Source organism: Myxocyprinus asiaticus, chromosome 8 (genome assembly GCF_019703515.2).
Source record: "Myxocyprinus asiaticus isolate MX2 ecotype Aquarium Trade chromosome 8, UBuf_Myxa_2, whole genome shotgun sequence".
Classification (NCBI taxonomy): domain Eukaryota; kingdom Metazoa; phylum Chordata; class Actinopteri; order Cypriniformes; family Catostomidae; genus Myxocyprinus; species Myxocyprinus asiaticus.
This window is the reverse complement of record NC_059351.1, coordinates 40,843,004-40,859,877: the sequence shown is the minus strand read 5'-3', so window position 1 is coordinate 40,859,877 and position 16,874 is coordinate 40,843,004. Positions and strand designations below refer to the sequence as shown.

The 16,874-nt window shown below is 39.3% G+C and overlaps 2 protein-coding genes across 5 annotated transcripts in view; one reads left to right on the top strand and one right to left on the bottom strand.

Moving 5' to 3' along the window:
• LOC127444565 (von Willebrand factor A domain-containing protein 7-like) overlaps positions 1-16,874 on the bottom strand; it is a 53,157-nt gene that overhangs the window by 26,909 nt on the left and 9,374 nt on the right. The window contains exons 1-5 of one of the 4 annotated variants that reach the window (XM_051704006.1): positions 3,683-3,828; positions 3,284-3,381; positions 2,207-2,288; positions 1,384-1,572; positions 28-306 (exon numbers count right to left, since the gene is read on the bottom strand). In XM_051704006.1, coding sequence (XP_051559966.1) covers positions 28-306; positions 1,384-1,572 — 468 coding nt within the window. In that variant the 5' untranslated portion in view covers positions 2,207-2,288; positions 3,284-3,381; positions 3,683-3,828. Of the gene's footprint in view, positions 1-27; positions 307-1,383; positions 1,573-2,206; positions 2,289-3,283; positions 3,382-3,682; positions 3,829-16,874 lie in introns of those variants that run through there. The other 3 variants (XM_051704007.1, XM_051704005.1, XM_051704008.1) reach the window with 3 other exon arrangements.
• The window catches only part of LOC127444604 (calcium-binding protein 2-like), a 59,236-nt gene continuing 53,267 nt past the window's right edge, over positions 10,906-16,874 (top strand). Inside the window, exons 1-2 of the mRNA XM_051704064.1 lie at positions 10,906-11,034; positions 16,358-16,543. Coding sequence (XP_051560024.1) covers positions 10,972-11,034; positions 16,358-16,543 — 249 coding nt within the window. The 5' untranslated portion in view covers positions 10,906-10,971. The remainder of the gene's footprint in view (positions 11,035-16,357; positions 16,544-16,874) is intronic.

The window sequence follows — 16,874 nt, the reverse complement described above, 5'->3', positions numbered from 1 at the left end:
TATAAGTAAATGTGTTTTCTTCCCCACCTGCAGCGTGTGACACACTCGCCCCAGTGTTTCTCTGGCAGATTGTAGGTTGTCATTGCGGACATTAGCTTTAATGGCTGCTGTCCCCTGACTTATGAGGTTGCGTCCCTCGTTGAAAGCCTCATTATTAAAGTGGTGTGGTGCACTGCCCATGAAGTCACGGTCCACATAGCCGTTCTGCATGTAGATCTGATTTAGTGCTGTACGGAACTTGGCACCCGAAACCTCACCTGTAGCTGTGCCTAAGCAGGCCCGCAGTAGCTCTTCTACTGATGAACCCTGTGTGAAAATTGCGAAATAATTGTGAATATGAAAACTGTGAATACGACAAGGCAGTTGTATGCATGCCCTGCAAAGGCAAAATGCAGTAACTACACATTAAGTCATTACCAAGGGCAGGGTTACAATTTCAGAGGCCCCTAGCAACCATCTAGCCAGGGGCTCCCTTTTGGCATACAACTGGGGGATATTACATAATCATGACTTTAAAATAATTTCTAAAAGCCATTGTAACCAAGTTCATTCAAAATGTTAAATTAAATAAAAAATCTAGTTAAAAATAATGAATACATGTTTTCCACAATTTTTCCACTAAATAAACACAAGAATGGTATTTAATTTACAATATAATAAATATAATATATATGCACCAATACAGTAATAAAAACAATATTTACCTTCATATATATATATTTAAAAAAAAACAAAGTGAATTAATAAGGTGTGCAAAACTACAACTTCACTCACTTATATTTTGAATAATATTTATTATTGTCCAGTCAAGTTTATTATTATTATATGATACTGAATTATTATTAATATTATTATTTCAGGATTTGTTAATACAATAGTTAAATAATTCTGTCGTATTAACTTGATCTGCACCTGGAGCTTTTATTTTTACGGAACAATGATAGTGCACTCCAGTGTCAAACTCTATTCAACAGTTTCCTTATTAGAAGTCTAGTGAAATGCTGTCACCTCTTACATTTCTGTGATATTGTGTTGCGTTTTTTTTTATTTGTATAAGAACTTTAAGCAATGCACGTGAACCAAGATGGCTTAAAACAGCACATCCGTGAACACAGAACAATATGCGTCACCCTTCACCCCTTGAGCATTTTGATGAGCTTTTCGACCAGAAAATGTCACCTTTTATGTTCCATTGAAGAACAAAAGCATTTTAATTAGGAATGGCATGACTGTGAGCAAATGATAACAGAATTCTCTCTTCATTTTCTGGATAAACTATTCCTTTAACTCAGTGACCAATATGTGAAGTCCAGCACTTTTTGCAATAAATACATGTGTTCACACACAAACACATAAGATCTCAATGAACACAAACATACTTACTGTTGGTTTGAATTCTCTTTCCTCAGATTCAGCCACTGCTTCACACACCTCATAGATCTTTGCCATTACAGCACTACCAGTGATGCTCACATGAGTGTTTCCGTTACCCCCAACTGACACAAATGCCTGAGCCCGGGACACCAGTAATGCCATCAGGGCCACGACGGACACTGATAACTTCATGATCATCTAAATTAAGTGGACAAATTTGTGTCTTAAATAATACATGGCAGAGCATAGTTGAAAAAAGGATGAAAACTCTGTCATCATTTCCTCATTTTGTACCAAATCTATGCCTTTATTTCTTTCATGGAACAGAAAAAGAGATGTGAGAATGTTAGCCTCAATCACCATTCACTTTAGTTTTTTTTTTCAAACAATAAAAATGAAAGCTGACTGAGGCTGTCATTCTGCCTAACATCTTTTTGGGTTCTACAAAAGAAATAAAGTCATACAGGTTTGGAACAGCATGAGGAGAGTAAACAATGACATTATTCATTATTTAATTATTGATTGATCTATCACTTTAAGAAAAGTCGAGTAATGAAGAGATTGTTTAGGTAACTTATTATATTCAATTTACTTATTTCTAACTATGTTTACTTATTACTAGTTATTTTTTCATTCATCTGCAAGAACTAAACTGAAACAAGAAGTAGACATGTAATGGCAGATGAAGAGACAAACAAGTACTTGTGAATTAAACAATATTGTTTTAAGAAACTCAAATCTTTACAGGGAAATTAGAATAGAATAGAATAGAATATACTTTTATGTGAATAGATAACAATGAGAAAACTGATGAATTCAAGATTTTCCTTACCCTCTTATTTCTGAATGTACTTTCTTTTCAAACTGTCAGAGCTTCTCCTGCACTTCTTCTAAACCTGAATCCTTGTTAGGCTCTGATGATATATATATACATACACATAATGTCATATCTCAGTGTTCAGAAGATGGATTGCAATAAGAACCCAGCAAATGATTAACTATGATGTGGGAATTACATTATTGAGAAAGGAGTGCCTTCAGGAGACTGCAATTATGTCACACATACAAATTTTTTAATGCTTTGCCCCCGCCAGTATGTAATTCAGCTTTAATTGATTTTCAATCTTTTGTTTTACTGATATACACAGAAGGGATTTTCAGCGCAAGACTGGGAAATACAAAGTATTTTGTAACTAGTACCAAAATGTTTTTGAACTAACATACAGCTAACTTGACCAAGGCTTACAATGGATGAGATGACAGAAAGAACCAGTGTTCCAAGATGTGAGACTTTTTAGAAATAAGGTGGTAGCTAACATTGGTTTCTGCTATGTCTTGATTGTGTGAAATGAGTTGTGATTGGTCAAAGCTACATTTGGCCATATAAAATGTCTATGCTGCTTAATTTTTTTTTAAACTATTATTATTATTATTATTATTATTATTTCCAAACTGCTTCTTACAGTGCATGTCCTGTAACATAGGTTCTTACATTTTAAATATTATATCTTAAATTTTTTTTTAACCTTTTTGCAAAAGGTAAACAATTATCTAGAGTAATGCAGCTTTCAAGAACAATGCTGCATCATTTTAATACATTCTGTATCTATGTAGGTGTGAATTTCAGACAAAGAGCTCTTTGATCTTTGGAAACAAAAGTCACATTTTACAATATGTCCACACCTTTTCCCACATGTTCAGCCCCCTGAGGGTTCACTCAGTGATGTTGATGACCCTGTGTTATAGATTAAATTATTTGTACACATTATCTTTTTGATAGACTGCTTCTATCAACTGATTGGCTAATAGATATGACACTTTACAGGAAGCAGTGAGTGGTAAATATTACTCACCCACAAATTATCAGCTAAAAACTTGTGATTAACTAGCTAGTCACTTTATGCATTACCCAAACACATTCTGTAGACGGTAGTCTGCCAACAACCGTGGCATAAATGCTTTGTTTCAAGTCACAGTTGTTGTCGGAGACAGGGACACAGGAAGGATCTAAAAAGTCAGGGGAACAAAATATAAATCTTATCAGCTTTACTCATGAATATTAATTAAGTGACGTAACTAATAACTCAAAAACTTAAACAAAAAGGGCTCTCAGTAACCACATAAAACACACAAACGCGTCATATTGCTGCAGATGCAGGAACAGTCTCTCTGGTTTCACTCTCTCTCTCTCTCTCTCTCTCTCTCTCTCTCACTCTGACGCCTCTAGCGCCATTTATGTCTCCCTCCGCCATCACTACAACAAAAAACAGGTGTTAGAGATAATGATAACCCAGGTGATGAGCCTTACCACTCTCTCTCTCTCCTGCAGACAGATACATGACCATGCCACCATCACCACATATCCCCACTGGCCGACTCAGGCCAGGGCAACATCTGGCCTGCCAACTCCCCCCACCTCCGATTTCTGGAGAGAAAGTCAGCCACAGCCATCTGCACCCCTGGTCTGTGGATCACCTCAAATTTGAACGGCTGAAGTGCCAGGTACCAACGGGTGATCCACGCATTGGTAACCTTCAGGCGGTGGAGCCACTGGAGTGGGGCGTGAAACAGGCAGAGGTCAAACCAGGTAAGCAAATCCACATGAAGCAATAAATCCAATACGAGAGGCAAAGGGGTAAATCCAGAGAACAGGCTACGGTCATAAACAGGTAGGCAAACAATGTAGATAAACGCTCAGAAATGCAAGACAACGAGGTGAATTGGCAAGACTTCACAATTAAGTGAAGCCTGAGCAGTGAATATATACACAGGGAGCTGATGAGTGTATGGAAAAATGGTGTGTGAGTGAATGGCAGGAGGAAAGGGATTCTGGGAAATGTAGTCCAGGAAGGTGTTAATACTCAGGGGAAAGGGATCTCAAGTGGACAGAACTGGAGGATGTGACAGTGTCATAAAACCTTTTGACTGTTTATACTATGCTGCTTTTGCATGACAGCACTTATACAATTAACTTTATTAGCTTCTGCTGTGTTAAAATTGGATGTTGCTTGTGTTATAATGCATTATACTTCTAATATAACTATGAATAGGGGAAGTCTTATAATGTATTATAATTGTAGTTATAATTATTTATGAGAAGTTATAACTTATTAAAAGGTGTATTATGAGACATTATGAATGCAGTATAATGCATGTATAATGCCTTTACAATGCATTATAAATATGGGCTTCATTGCAGTGTTACCGCAATAAATTATAATTGCCGGTCTCCCATTCACTCCTATTCACCGCTATCGAAGTTTAATAAAAAATAAAGTCTAATTCACTCTAATAGATTAAATATGAATCTATACACATTACCAGTTAGTGCAGGTCAAAAAACAATTTTAGTAAAACATTAACAAATACCAAAACATTTTAGTAAGGATGATGATGTGTATTTTAAAAACTGATCATGTGTATTATTTGTTTCCTCTTTACCTCATCATTGCTGTTTATAATGAAGGGTATTTACGTACGTGTCCACTGGCAAGTGTGCCCACTGTTTTCAATTAATTCCGATGAGAATCAACTTGCGAGCGTGCGCTCGGGTCCCATAAGGGCCATAACCACCATAAACATTGAGGGAGACATGTCCCCCACCATATTCATAATAGTGGTCTACTGATATGTGTTTTCCCATGGTTGATTGTTAAATTCTTACATTTGGTCCCACCCAGTCCTGAATATGTGGTTACATCTTTGCGTCCCATTGGAATGAATTGAAAACGCTCACTTCACTTCGCTCATCAAGCGCCAGTAGACACCCAACATAATTTGCACTGTGGCTCTTTGCGCGAAAGCACGCTTCTTGCACTCCGCACAGGTGCTCATCTCAGGGCGCCTACACACTAAAGTTAATGCTGCATCAAAGAATGCTGCGAATGCATTGATTTCAAAGGGGATGGTGAGTCATAAGGACAGAGAGGGAAAACGCAAGGGTTTCAGATAGTGAAGCTCCGTCATGCTACTAAAAGTTGAAAACATTTCAACTTTTGCTGCAACGCATTATGCTGTAGGCATCCGTTGACCAATGGGAATCTTTGAGAGGCGGGACTAGTTGTGCTGAGAAATTGGCTGTGTCTCGTTTCCAGAGGTCGCATTTGTCGGCCGCATACGTCATTGAGGCTATCTCGTTTCAGAAAAGCGAATAAGACACTTCGAATGCGACCTTCTTTCACGGGAATTCGGAGGATGCAAGAGGTATATCCTTTGTGGGCACTCACAACCCACAATTCTTTGCTTCAGTGGAAATGTCTAAAAATGATGCCAATTTGCCCATAAATATGATGTTCAAATGCAAATAATGTTAATTCCCAAGTTTAAGTACCTCAGTAGACGGGTGGAGGGTATATCATATGTATAATGATAGTAATATATAATTAAAATAAAGTATTAGACTAAAAGTACACCTGTAAAATCTATTTTCTTTTCTCTTTATATCATTATAACGCTCCTAAAATGTACCTCATACCTTCCCTTCTAAAGGGACTTTGTTACCTTCTCACTCGAAGCGCTCGCGCTTGTTAAAGAGTGGCGTGCTGTCATAGCAACCATGATACGTTCCGTTTGATTTTGTCCTACGAAGGCCGTCTCGTTTAAACGAGACTTGTTTAAAGGAGGACGCTCGGTATACTGCAGCTTCCAAAGGACACGTCCTACCTAGCACGCAGCCTTCCAAATGAGACACAGCCATTGAAAAATAAATAAAAACATAGCGGACAAACTCAAACATGCAGTGTATTCATTCCCTGTGCTCTATTATTTGTCTATCAGGCTAAAAAGATAGTAATTGTGGAGAGAGAGCCTGAAAAAGAGTTTCAGCGTTTACTGGTACATTGTCAAAAAGATACATTTTAAATAGCCATCTCTATCCGTGACCGCCTCTTTCCTCTGTAGTACATGCCTTCCAAATGCACCCTATGCATCAAATGCTCCGTCTGAGATTTCTCTAGTTTATAAGAGGCATGAGTACCATTAAATTTGCTTCGCCAGTGGCTCTGAGTTGCCTGACATTCATAGAATTTTCAATGCATAAAAAACCCTAAAAAAAAAGGTCACCCGCCAAAGTGGCTGGTAAGAGCAACGGAGTTACTCGCCACTCACACCAAAAGCAATCGTGTCACTTTAGAAGACATTAATTTAATCGCTGGAGTTTTATTGTTGACGTTTATGCTAACTGTCTGATCTTTTTGGAGCTTCAAAAGGACTGATCCCCATCCACTTGCATTTTAAAGACCTACTGAGCTCAAATAGTTTTTCTATTTTTCTTCAAATGAGTTCCGCTGAAGAACAAAGATCATATACACCTGGGATGGCATGAGGGTGAGTAAACGATGAGAGAATTTTCATTTTTGGGTAAACTAACTGTAACAAGGTTAAAATGGGAAAGGAGGAGGCGGGAACCGGCTGAACAGTCAAAGTAATATTTAATAAAACAAAAAGACACACAACACAAACGCACACATGGCAGCTGCGGGTGGCTCTCTCTCTCTCAAAGCTGCACTTATCCCTCTCCTTGGCTGATTAGCCCAATTGGGGCACGGCACGGCCCCACCCTCCTCCTCATCACACTCCTCCCTCCTTTGCCTCAGGCCAGGGAACCCCCAGCATGACGTACATCCCTTCTGGCCCCGCCTGCCGGCAGACTTTTCCCCACCTCTCTAGAGCTGGGGAGGGGGAAAAAAAAAAAAAAAGGAGAGGGAAAGGGCAAGGCAGAGCGACAGTGAGAGAGAGAGAGAGAGAGAGAGGAGAGAGAGGAAAAAACTTGCTCTCCAGTTCTCGGACACGCTGTCGCCTGGTCCTCGATAACTCCTCCACCCTCTGGTGGATGACAGCTGCTCCTCCCCAGGCAGACCGGAGCAAGTCCTCCGACCCATGGCAGATGGAACACCCCTCCGCGTTTTGGTGGCCGGTAGGGAGATCCTCCGCCCCTGGCAGCGGCTCCACCTCCCCAGGCGGCCGGCAGGGAGCCCCTCCTCCCCTTGTGGACGGCGGCCGTTCCTCTGTATCCAGGAACCTTTTCCTGAAAGTTCACCATGGCGAGCTGTTACGAACCACGGAAACAAACTCAAAAACACCTTTTTAGCCAGATTTTGTTCTAAAGGATGTCACACTCATTCGTTCCTTGATTTCGTAAGAAATGTGCAGAAGCCTTAAATGATAGCACAAATGGTGGTCGCCATAAATTGTCTTTGTTTTAAAAGTTTGAAACCTTAAAACTCAATATGCGTCACTAGCAGCTTGATCTATCTATCTATCTATCTATCTATCTATCTATCTATCTATCTGTCTGTCAGTCTGTCTCTGCCCATCCGTCCATCTATCTAAACTTTCATAACAATGTCATCTTTAGTGGAAAAAACCCTAATTTTGTTAATTTTATCTTAATTTCTAGCCTAATTCAGACTATACTGTATGAACATACCTACTAGCCTGTGCCCTGTAATACTTATCCATATTCATTTCTGTGCTCTTTAACATGGCTCCTATTGAATTACCGTAAGCTGCCCTTGAACAACTTGATTGTTGCACTGGTCTGATTATCAATTCATTGTGTTTCTAACATCTCTGTGGGTGTGACAGAAGGTCCTTGAGATCAGAACTAAATGTTCCAGGGAGATCAGTTGAGTTGCATCAGTGAATTTTCCCCATCTGGTCTTACATAACATTATTGTTTATGTGTGGGCCATATAGGCTAGTCTCTCAGAACAAGCCATTATCTTCAACACCTCTAAACAAAAGCTTTGCTATGGAATGTGAGGTTAACCTCCACTTATTTAAACTGCTGCTTGTCATGACACTTGGTCCCTTATTCAATACTTCAGAAGATGGATGCAGAAGGTTGTATGAGTTGTTGACATGACTTGTAGGTCTTTTTGTCAGTCAGATTATTAGTATTTGTCTGCATGCATCAAAGACCGCAGATTTAGTCAAAAACATAAAATGATCTAGGCTTATTCAAAGTGTTGAATTTTTTTTTCCAGCAAATTTCAAGTGTATTTGAAATGTAAAAATTGTCCTGTGGCATGACACTGTAAGGATTACCCTGGCGACCACCAGGAGTTGCTATGTTTGTTTATTGTTCACTTCGTGTCTTTTGTTTGATTATGGGTTTTGTAGTTCTTTTCCTTGTCTTTGTTCATTGGTTCTTGTGTTCATTAATCCCAGGTATTCCTTGTTTGCACATTAGTCTTTGTGTATTTAATCCCTGTGTTTTCCTCTGTTCATTGTTGGTTCTTGTTCTGTTCATCTGGTCAGTAATGTAGCTTTGTGTTCAAGATTAGTGCTTTCTCTAGTGTTTTGTGTGTCTTCGAATTTTTCCATTAAAAGCTGCAATTGGATCCTGCCTCTCCAGTCTGCCAACTTTACAGAAGAACCTACCAAAGAAATGGATCCAGCAGTGGAACTGATATCTATGAAGCAGGAGGGTGAAACAATTGAAGAGTTCACTGATCTTTTGTTGTGCCCATGCAGATTGTGTAAAATGGAGAGAGCTTGTGTTAAAGGACCTAATTCGATTTTGGTTCAACAAGCCCATCAAGTTATGTATGCCAGGAGGCAGCTTTAACTGTACTTTGGAAAAGTACATAGATTATGCCCTACTGCTAAGTTCCTCCCCCTACACAGTGGGGCACTGTTTCTGTCCCCATGCGGCTCTCAAGGCTCCCTCCTCAGAGATTCCCATAACTGAGGTTCCAGTGGTCCCCAACTCAGCGGTCCAGCTGACCACGCCTGCCATGGTCAACGTGCTCCTGGCCATCCGGAAAAGGAGAAGTGCTCCTGCTTCCCAGTTGCTGCCAACGCTCCTGGCCATGGAGGTCATTCCCATGCCGTAGCCAGTGCTCACGGCCACGGAGGCAGTCGACGAGCCTGTCCGGTTCCCCGAGGCAGTCGACGAGCCTGTCCGGTTCCCCGAGGCAGTCGACGAGCCTGTCCGGTTCCCCGAGGCAGTCGACGAGCCTGTCCGGTTCCCCGAGGCTGTCGACCAGTCTGTTGCTCAGTCCAGTGGCCAGCACCTGTCAGACATGAGCTACCAGTCTGTTCAGTGCCCAGCACTGCCTACTTCTAGTATGATGCCTGTCAAGCGGCCTCGGTCCACTCTGCTGACACCTGTCCAGCGGCTCTGCCCCTCGAGTCTTCCATGGCTCTGCCCCTCAAGTCCCCTAGTGCCTTGCTGACTTCTGAGCCCTTGCCTCCTGTAGCTCCATCACCTGAGCCTCCCAGGAACTATTTTTGTTGTATGTTTTAAGGAGCTTCAGGACCTGCTCATTAGTTGGGGGGGCTCTGAAGGATTACCCTGGTGACCATCAGGGGTTGCTATGTTTGCTTATTGTTGACTGTGTGTGTCTTTCATTTGATTATGGGTTTTGTAGTTCTTTTCTTTGTCTTTGTTCATTGGTTCTTGTGATCATTAGTCCCAGGTGTTCCTTTTTTGCTCATTAGTCTGTGTATTTAATCCCTGTGTTTTCCTCCGTTCATTGTCGGTTCTTGTTCTGTTTATCTTGTCTGTAATGTAGCTTTGTGTTCAGGTTTAGCACTTTCTCGAATGTTTTGTGTCTGAGTTTTTCCATTAAAATCTGCAATTAGAGCCTGCCTTCTCCAGTCTGCCATCATTACAGACACATCATCGTTAATTATAATGTAAAGAAAAGAACATCAAAACTAATATGGTTAGAAATACCACACAAAATGACATTATCTAATCGGGGTCTATTTTCAATTTTGCTACTGATTACAGAGTCATATATTCAAATCTCTCTCTTTGAGGATGACAGAATAGATGAATCTGTGCCTCCTGAACATTTATTTAGAACGCCATTTAATCTTGATTAAAGTCACGTCCGTATTATTTGTCAATGACCCATATACGTATGTGTGTAAAAGTGAAAAAATGGTGTTGTGTGGGAATAGAGGATGAAAAATTGCAGGCAAGAATATGAACGTGTAAGAGGATTTTGAAAGTGCGCAGGAGACAGGATAAAGGATTAAATCATATGTAAACCAGGAGAAATAATGAGCGATGAAACAATTTTCTGCATCTACATTGTAATCGCAACATGTCTGATGAGACAACAAAAATAGTAATTGAATAAAAGATACATTTACCTTCTTTGTCTACAGGCCTTTGTAACACACACACACATGAACACACACACAAATGAGTTTGAGGAATAAATTGACACTGAATATGAATGACACATTTGGAGAATAGGTTTTCTTTTTCCTGGAGACTAAAATACACAAACACAATGAATAGCATATTGATGAGCTGGCTGTTTAAATGTATTTTTGCTTATGAATTCATTGTTAAAGTTATGTCAGAGTCATATGAATGAGAGTAAGTGAGAGAGGGGGGAGGGGCAATATTAGTGATATTACAGATTGTGGGAGACTGAATGAAATAAAGACTGTGTGTGTGTGTGTGTGTGTGTGTGAGAGAGAGAGAGAGAGAGAGAGAGAAAGTGAGAGGAGGAGCGAGTGATGTTCAGGAGACTGAAATCCTCAATGCAATATTCTGCAACAGGATATAAAAAGAGAGGGGGTGGCAGAAACAAAGAGCCACAGAAAAGACCTTAAAGCCCATATCAGAGGAAAATGTCAACGGAATCAGGCAGCATGGAAACCATTGAGATCCCCCAAGACAAGATTGTCAAAAAGGTACGTGACCTCTGAACTGGCATGCATGTTTGTTTGTTTCATTGGCTGAGTTCGGAATGGCATACTACCATACTACTCTTTCTATTTCTGCAGTATATACAGTAGATATGTGGTTGAGCACAACAAAATGTATTGAAAATGTACAGTGTGGCAGATTGACCTTAAAATATGTTTTCATATGTTTCTTACAGGGTTGTGCGCCGTTCAGAATTGATTTGAGATTGCCTTTTAAATTCCAGTTCAAATCCTGCATTTGAAAAGATGTAGCAAACATCACACAAAATTGTAATTCAAATGTGAATTTAAGGAAATTGAATTAAAAATAATTGAAATTCAAAGAAAATCAACTGCATTATGTGTAATTTAACCAGAAAGAGAACGTTTTTTTAAGTCAAGCTTTAAATGTTGGCTCAACACACATAGTCTTGTCTGACAAAGACTTTTCTTAAAAGGTTTGAAGGTTGTATGGTCTTAACAGACAGACAGACAAATCAGGTGTATCAAGGGTTTTGACAGCTATTGAACTTCAGTCTAGAAGTAGAATGATATATCGGTTTTCAATCAATCAATCAGTGCCAATAGTTCTATGCCGATAGTTGGCGATTTTTTTATTTTTTTATTTTTTTATTTCTCTGTTCTCCTCTGTGGCCAGCGCTTCAGGATTCTACAGTTAGAACTGCTTAGTTCTACAGTATAACAGCAGCCTCTAGAAGTTCAACAAAAACATTCATATGGGTTTTGCTGCATCTACATTTTTCCTCATTGAAAATATTCTTCCATATTTTATCCTTACTTCAATTCATATTTTGTTATATTGATTAGATAAGTGTTGGGGTATGTAAGGGTATGTAAAGAAAAATGTAACTATATTTGAATGTGCCCCATCAGCACATATATCATCATATCTCCAACTTCAAATCTTCTGAAAAAATAAGAAACTATATACAGTACTGTGCAAAAGTTTTAGGCACTTGTGAAAAATTTTGCATAGTGAGGATTTCTTCAAAAAATACTACCATAATTAGTTTACATTTTTCAATTAACTTCATCCAAAGTCAAGTAAACATAAAAAAAGCTAAATCAATATTTGGTGTGACAAACTTTGCCTTCAAAACAGCACCAATTCTCCTAGGGACACCTGGACACAGTTTTTCTTGGCTGTTGGCAGATAGGATATTCCAAGCTTCTTGGAGAATTTGCCACAGTTCTTGTATATATTTAGGCTGTCTCAATTGCTTCTGTCTCTTCATGTAATCCCAGACTGACTCGATGTTCAGTGGGGGGCTCTGTGGGGCAATGCCATCTGTTGCAGGGCTACATGTTCTTCTATTCTATTCTATTTGCAGAAGGAATGTTTGGGAGTCTAAAATGTATTTTTCCTATTGACACACTACAGCTAAAGATATAAATAACAATCTTAAGACAAATGTTTTTGTTAAACATCTTATGTGCCTAAGACTTTTGCACATTACTGTATATATACAGTTGTGCTCAAAAGTTTGCATACCATAACCTTGATTTTGAAAATATGACTGATCATGCAAAATAACTGTCTTTTATTTAAGGATAGTGATCATATGAAGCCATTTATTATCACATAGTTGTTTGGCTCCTTTTTAAATCATAACGATAACAGAAATCACCCAAATGGCCCTGATCAAAAGTTTACATACCCTTGAATGTTTGGCACACACAGGTTTAAATGGCAATTAAAGGTTAATTTCCCACACCTGTGGCTTTTTAAATTGCAATTAGTGTCTGTGATATAAATAGTCAATGAGTTTTTTAGCTCTCACGTGGATGCACTGAGCAGGCTAGATACTGAGCAGAAAGCAGAAAAGAACTGTCAAAAGACCTGCGTAACAAGGTATTGGAACTTTATAAAGATGGAAAAGGATATAAAAAGATATCCAAAGCCTTGAAAATGCCAGTCAGTACTGTTCAATCACTTATTCTTTTATTTATTTTTATTTGTAATTTTTATTTTTTTCCCCCTTTTTCTCCCAATTTGGAATGTCTAATTCCCAATGTGCTTTTAAGTCCTCGTGGTCACGTAGTGATTTGCCTCAATCCGGGTGGCGGAGAATGAATCCCAGTTGCCTCCACGTCTGAGACCGTCAACCCGCGCATCTTTTCACTTGTTGAGTGCATTGCCACGGAGACATAGCGCATGTGGAGGCTTCATGCCATCCACTGCGCCATCCACGCTCGACTCACCACGCGCCCCATCGAGAACGAACCACATTATAGCGACCACGAGGAGGTTACCCCACGTGACTCTACCCTCCCTAGCAACTGGGCCAATTGGTTGCTTAGGAGACCTGGCTGGAGTCACTCAGCACACCCTGGGATTCGAACTAGTGAACTAGTGAACTCCAGGGGTGGTAGCCAGCGTCCTTTACCACTGCTACCCAGGCCCCTGTTCAATCACTTATTAAGAAGTGGAAATTTCAGGGATCTCTTGATATGAAGCCAAGGTCAGGTAGACCAAGAAAGATTTCAGCCACAACTGCCAGAAGAATTGTTCGGGATACAAAGAAAAACCCACATATAACCTCAGGAGAAATACAGGCTGATCTGGAAAAAGACGGTGTGGTTGTTTCAAGGAGCACAATACGATACTTGAACAAAAATGAGCTGCATGGTCGAGTTGCCAGAAAGAAGCCTTTACTGCGCCAATGCCACAAAAAAGCCCAGTTACAATATGCCCAACAACACCTTGACACGCCTCGCAGCTTCTGGCACACTGTAATTTGGAGTGACGAGACCAAAATAGAGCTTTATGGTTACAACCATAAGCGCTATGTTTGGAGAGGGGTCAACAAGGCCTATAGTGAAAAGAATACCATCCCCACTGTGAAGCATGGTGGTGGCTCACTGATGTTTTGGGGGGTGTGAGCTCTAAAGTCACAGGGAATCTTGTGAAATTTGATGGCAAGATGAATGCAGCATGTTATCAGAAAATACTGGCAGACAATTTGCATTCTTCTGCACGAAAGCTGCACATGGGACGCTCTTGGACTTTCCAGCATGACAATGACCCTAAGCACAAGGCCAAGTTGACCCTCCAGTGGTTACAGCTGAAAAAGGTGAAGGTTCTGGAGTGGTGATCACAGTCTCCTGACCTTAATATCATTGAGCCACTCTGGGGAGATCTCAAACGTGCGGTTCATGCAAGACGACCAAAGACTTTGCATGACCTGGAGGCATTTGCCAAGACGAACGGGCAGCTATACCACCTGCAAGAATTTGGGGCCTCATAGACAACTATTACAAAAGACTGCACGCTGTCATTGATGCTAAAGGGGGCAATACACAGTATTAAGAACTAAGGGTATGCAGACTTTTGAACAGGGGTCATTTCATTTTTTTTCTTTGTTGCCATGTTTTGTTTTATGATTGTGCCATTCTGCTATAACCTACAGTTGAATATGAATCCCATAAGAAATAAAATAAATGTGTTTTGCCTGCTCACTCATGTTTTCTTTCAAAATAGTACATATATTACCAATTCTCCAAGGGTATGCAAACTTTTGAGCACAACTGTATATACAGTATATATATATATATATATATATATATATATATATATATATATATATATATATATATATATATATATACACTACTGGTCAAAAGTTTTGAAACACTTCATTCATTATTATAATTATTTTTTCCACATAGAATAATAGTAAAGTCATCAAAACTATGGAATAACATAAATGGAACTATGGGAATTATGTTGTGACTAAACAAAATCCAAAATAAATCAAAACTGTGTTATATTTTAGCATCTTCAAAGTAGTCACCCTTTGCCTAGAATTTGCAGACATGTACTCTTGACATTTTCTCAACCAACTTCTTGAGGTGTCACCCTGGGATGCTTTTTAAACAGTATTGAAGGAGTTCCCATCTATGTTGGGCACTTATTGGCTGCTTTTCATTATTATTTGGTCCAAGTCATCAATTACAAAAACTTTTTTTTTAATTAAATTTTAGTTTTATAATGAAATCAGTGAATATGGTGGCACAATTATATTTTTGTCTACAAAACTAATTTCAAACATTTAAGCATACGCCTTCAGATCAAAGGATTTTTAAGATCATGAGAAACATTTCAGTCAAGTGTTTCAAAACTTTTGACCAGTAGTGTATATATCATTAATTTGTTAAATATTTAGGCTATTAAAATCTTAGTTAGGTTAATACTAAAAAGGGAGCATTGTTATGGAGCCATGTCTCCTTCATTTCAAAATAAATGTCCCATGTGTGTTTGTTTAAAAGTCTCGTGTTATGCACCAAATTTTAGTTTTATTTTTCTGGTTATTATTGAGAATTTGGTTGAACAATAAACTGAATTTGGGATTTTATGTATTTTTTACTCTTGTAGCCTCTAAAGGCCCCAATATACTTCCGTAGAAGTTCTTCTTCGTTCTTCGTTCAGGGGTAAAAAGAAGTTCGAAACAGCCAAGCAATGGTATACTGTTTGCAAACATTCAGAGACCCGCCACACTGCTGTGGGTGGCATTTAGAGGTACATTTAAATATGAGGACACTCAAGACAACATGAAAAACCTTAAATAATGTGACAATAAAATGTGTTATCAATTACTTTATGCCTCATTTTATTAGTAGAACTCACATCAGTAAAATAAATAGTTTTACCACTCGATGATGATTTAAAATAATTTACAGTATATGCAGTAGAAAATGTTTTACTTGTCATGTTTACATTCCAATTTCATGACGCTATTTAGTTAACATCACGCTATACGTGGTCATAATATGCACAGATTACACTCTGTTATTGTAATTTTTGATGATACTACTGCAAAGTGGGTGTATAAAAGAGTGCAAATGGGGAAATAACAGACAAAAGAATGATGATAAGAGAGTCATGTCTTACTGTGGGCAGATGTGTGAATGGCTTTCGCTGCAGATGGCACGTGAGTGAATGGGCACTTGAGAGTATTTGAGTAGATTTTATTCCTTTTGTAGACTAATTAAACAAAAAAACACATGACATACTTGTAAAATGTCTCTACGTAAACGATCGTACAGATGTGGGTAAATTTGCAACAGCTCGCTAATAACTCTGCATGCCGGTGTGTTCATGTTGACTGATTTTGAATGACTGAAGAACATAAGCAGAATTAGCTGTCGGCCTCAAAGTAGGACCAGTGACAGAAAGATGGTGTTTAGCAGCTGGTCAGAAGTTTTCCTAAAAGTTCACCCTGACAAACTTTTACGAACCACCAAAACGAACTCCCCGTTGTACCCTACTTCAGTCATCAAATGCTTTTCTCCTTACTCTTATATATAGGGATCCTTTAGGAAGAAGATAGAGAAGCTGAGGAGATGGAGCACGTCCTCAGGTGGCAGCTTCAAACGCCCACCTAAAACCAAGACCCTCAGCCTAAACTCGCCCACTGACCCTGAGGAGGAACCCTTCAAAGGCGAGACGGAGCGCAGGAAACTCAGACCCATCGTGGCATCTGTCTTTGGTCAGGTAAGAATTGGTGTTGTTATTCATGCACTGTTGTTGGGTTGTGCTGAGGTGAACTGCGCTATCTGCTAAATTGTGTGAGCTGTTGTATCTTCACTCATGGTCACTCTGAATTTAACAACCTCTTTTTTGGCTTGCTAAACTATCCAACACAAATAATTTATGATTTGGTGGAAGGTTTCTCATTTTAGAGAAAAGTAAGGCATTTGAGTGAAAGGGTATTTGCTTATAGATTTCTTTATAAACTGTACACCTAGGCCTATTTAAATGTAACACCCAAAGGGACACCTAGGCCTATTTAAATGTAACACCTGAAGGACTCTGCCATCCCTTG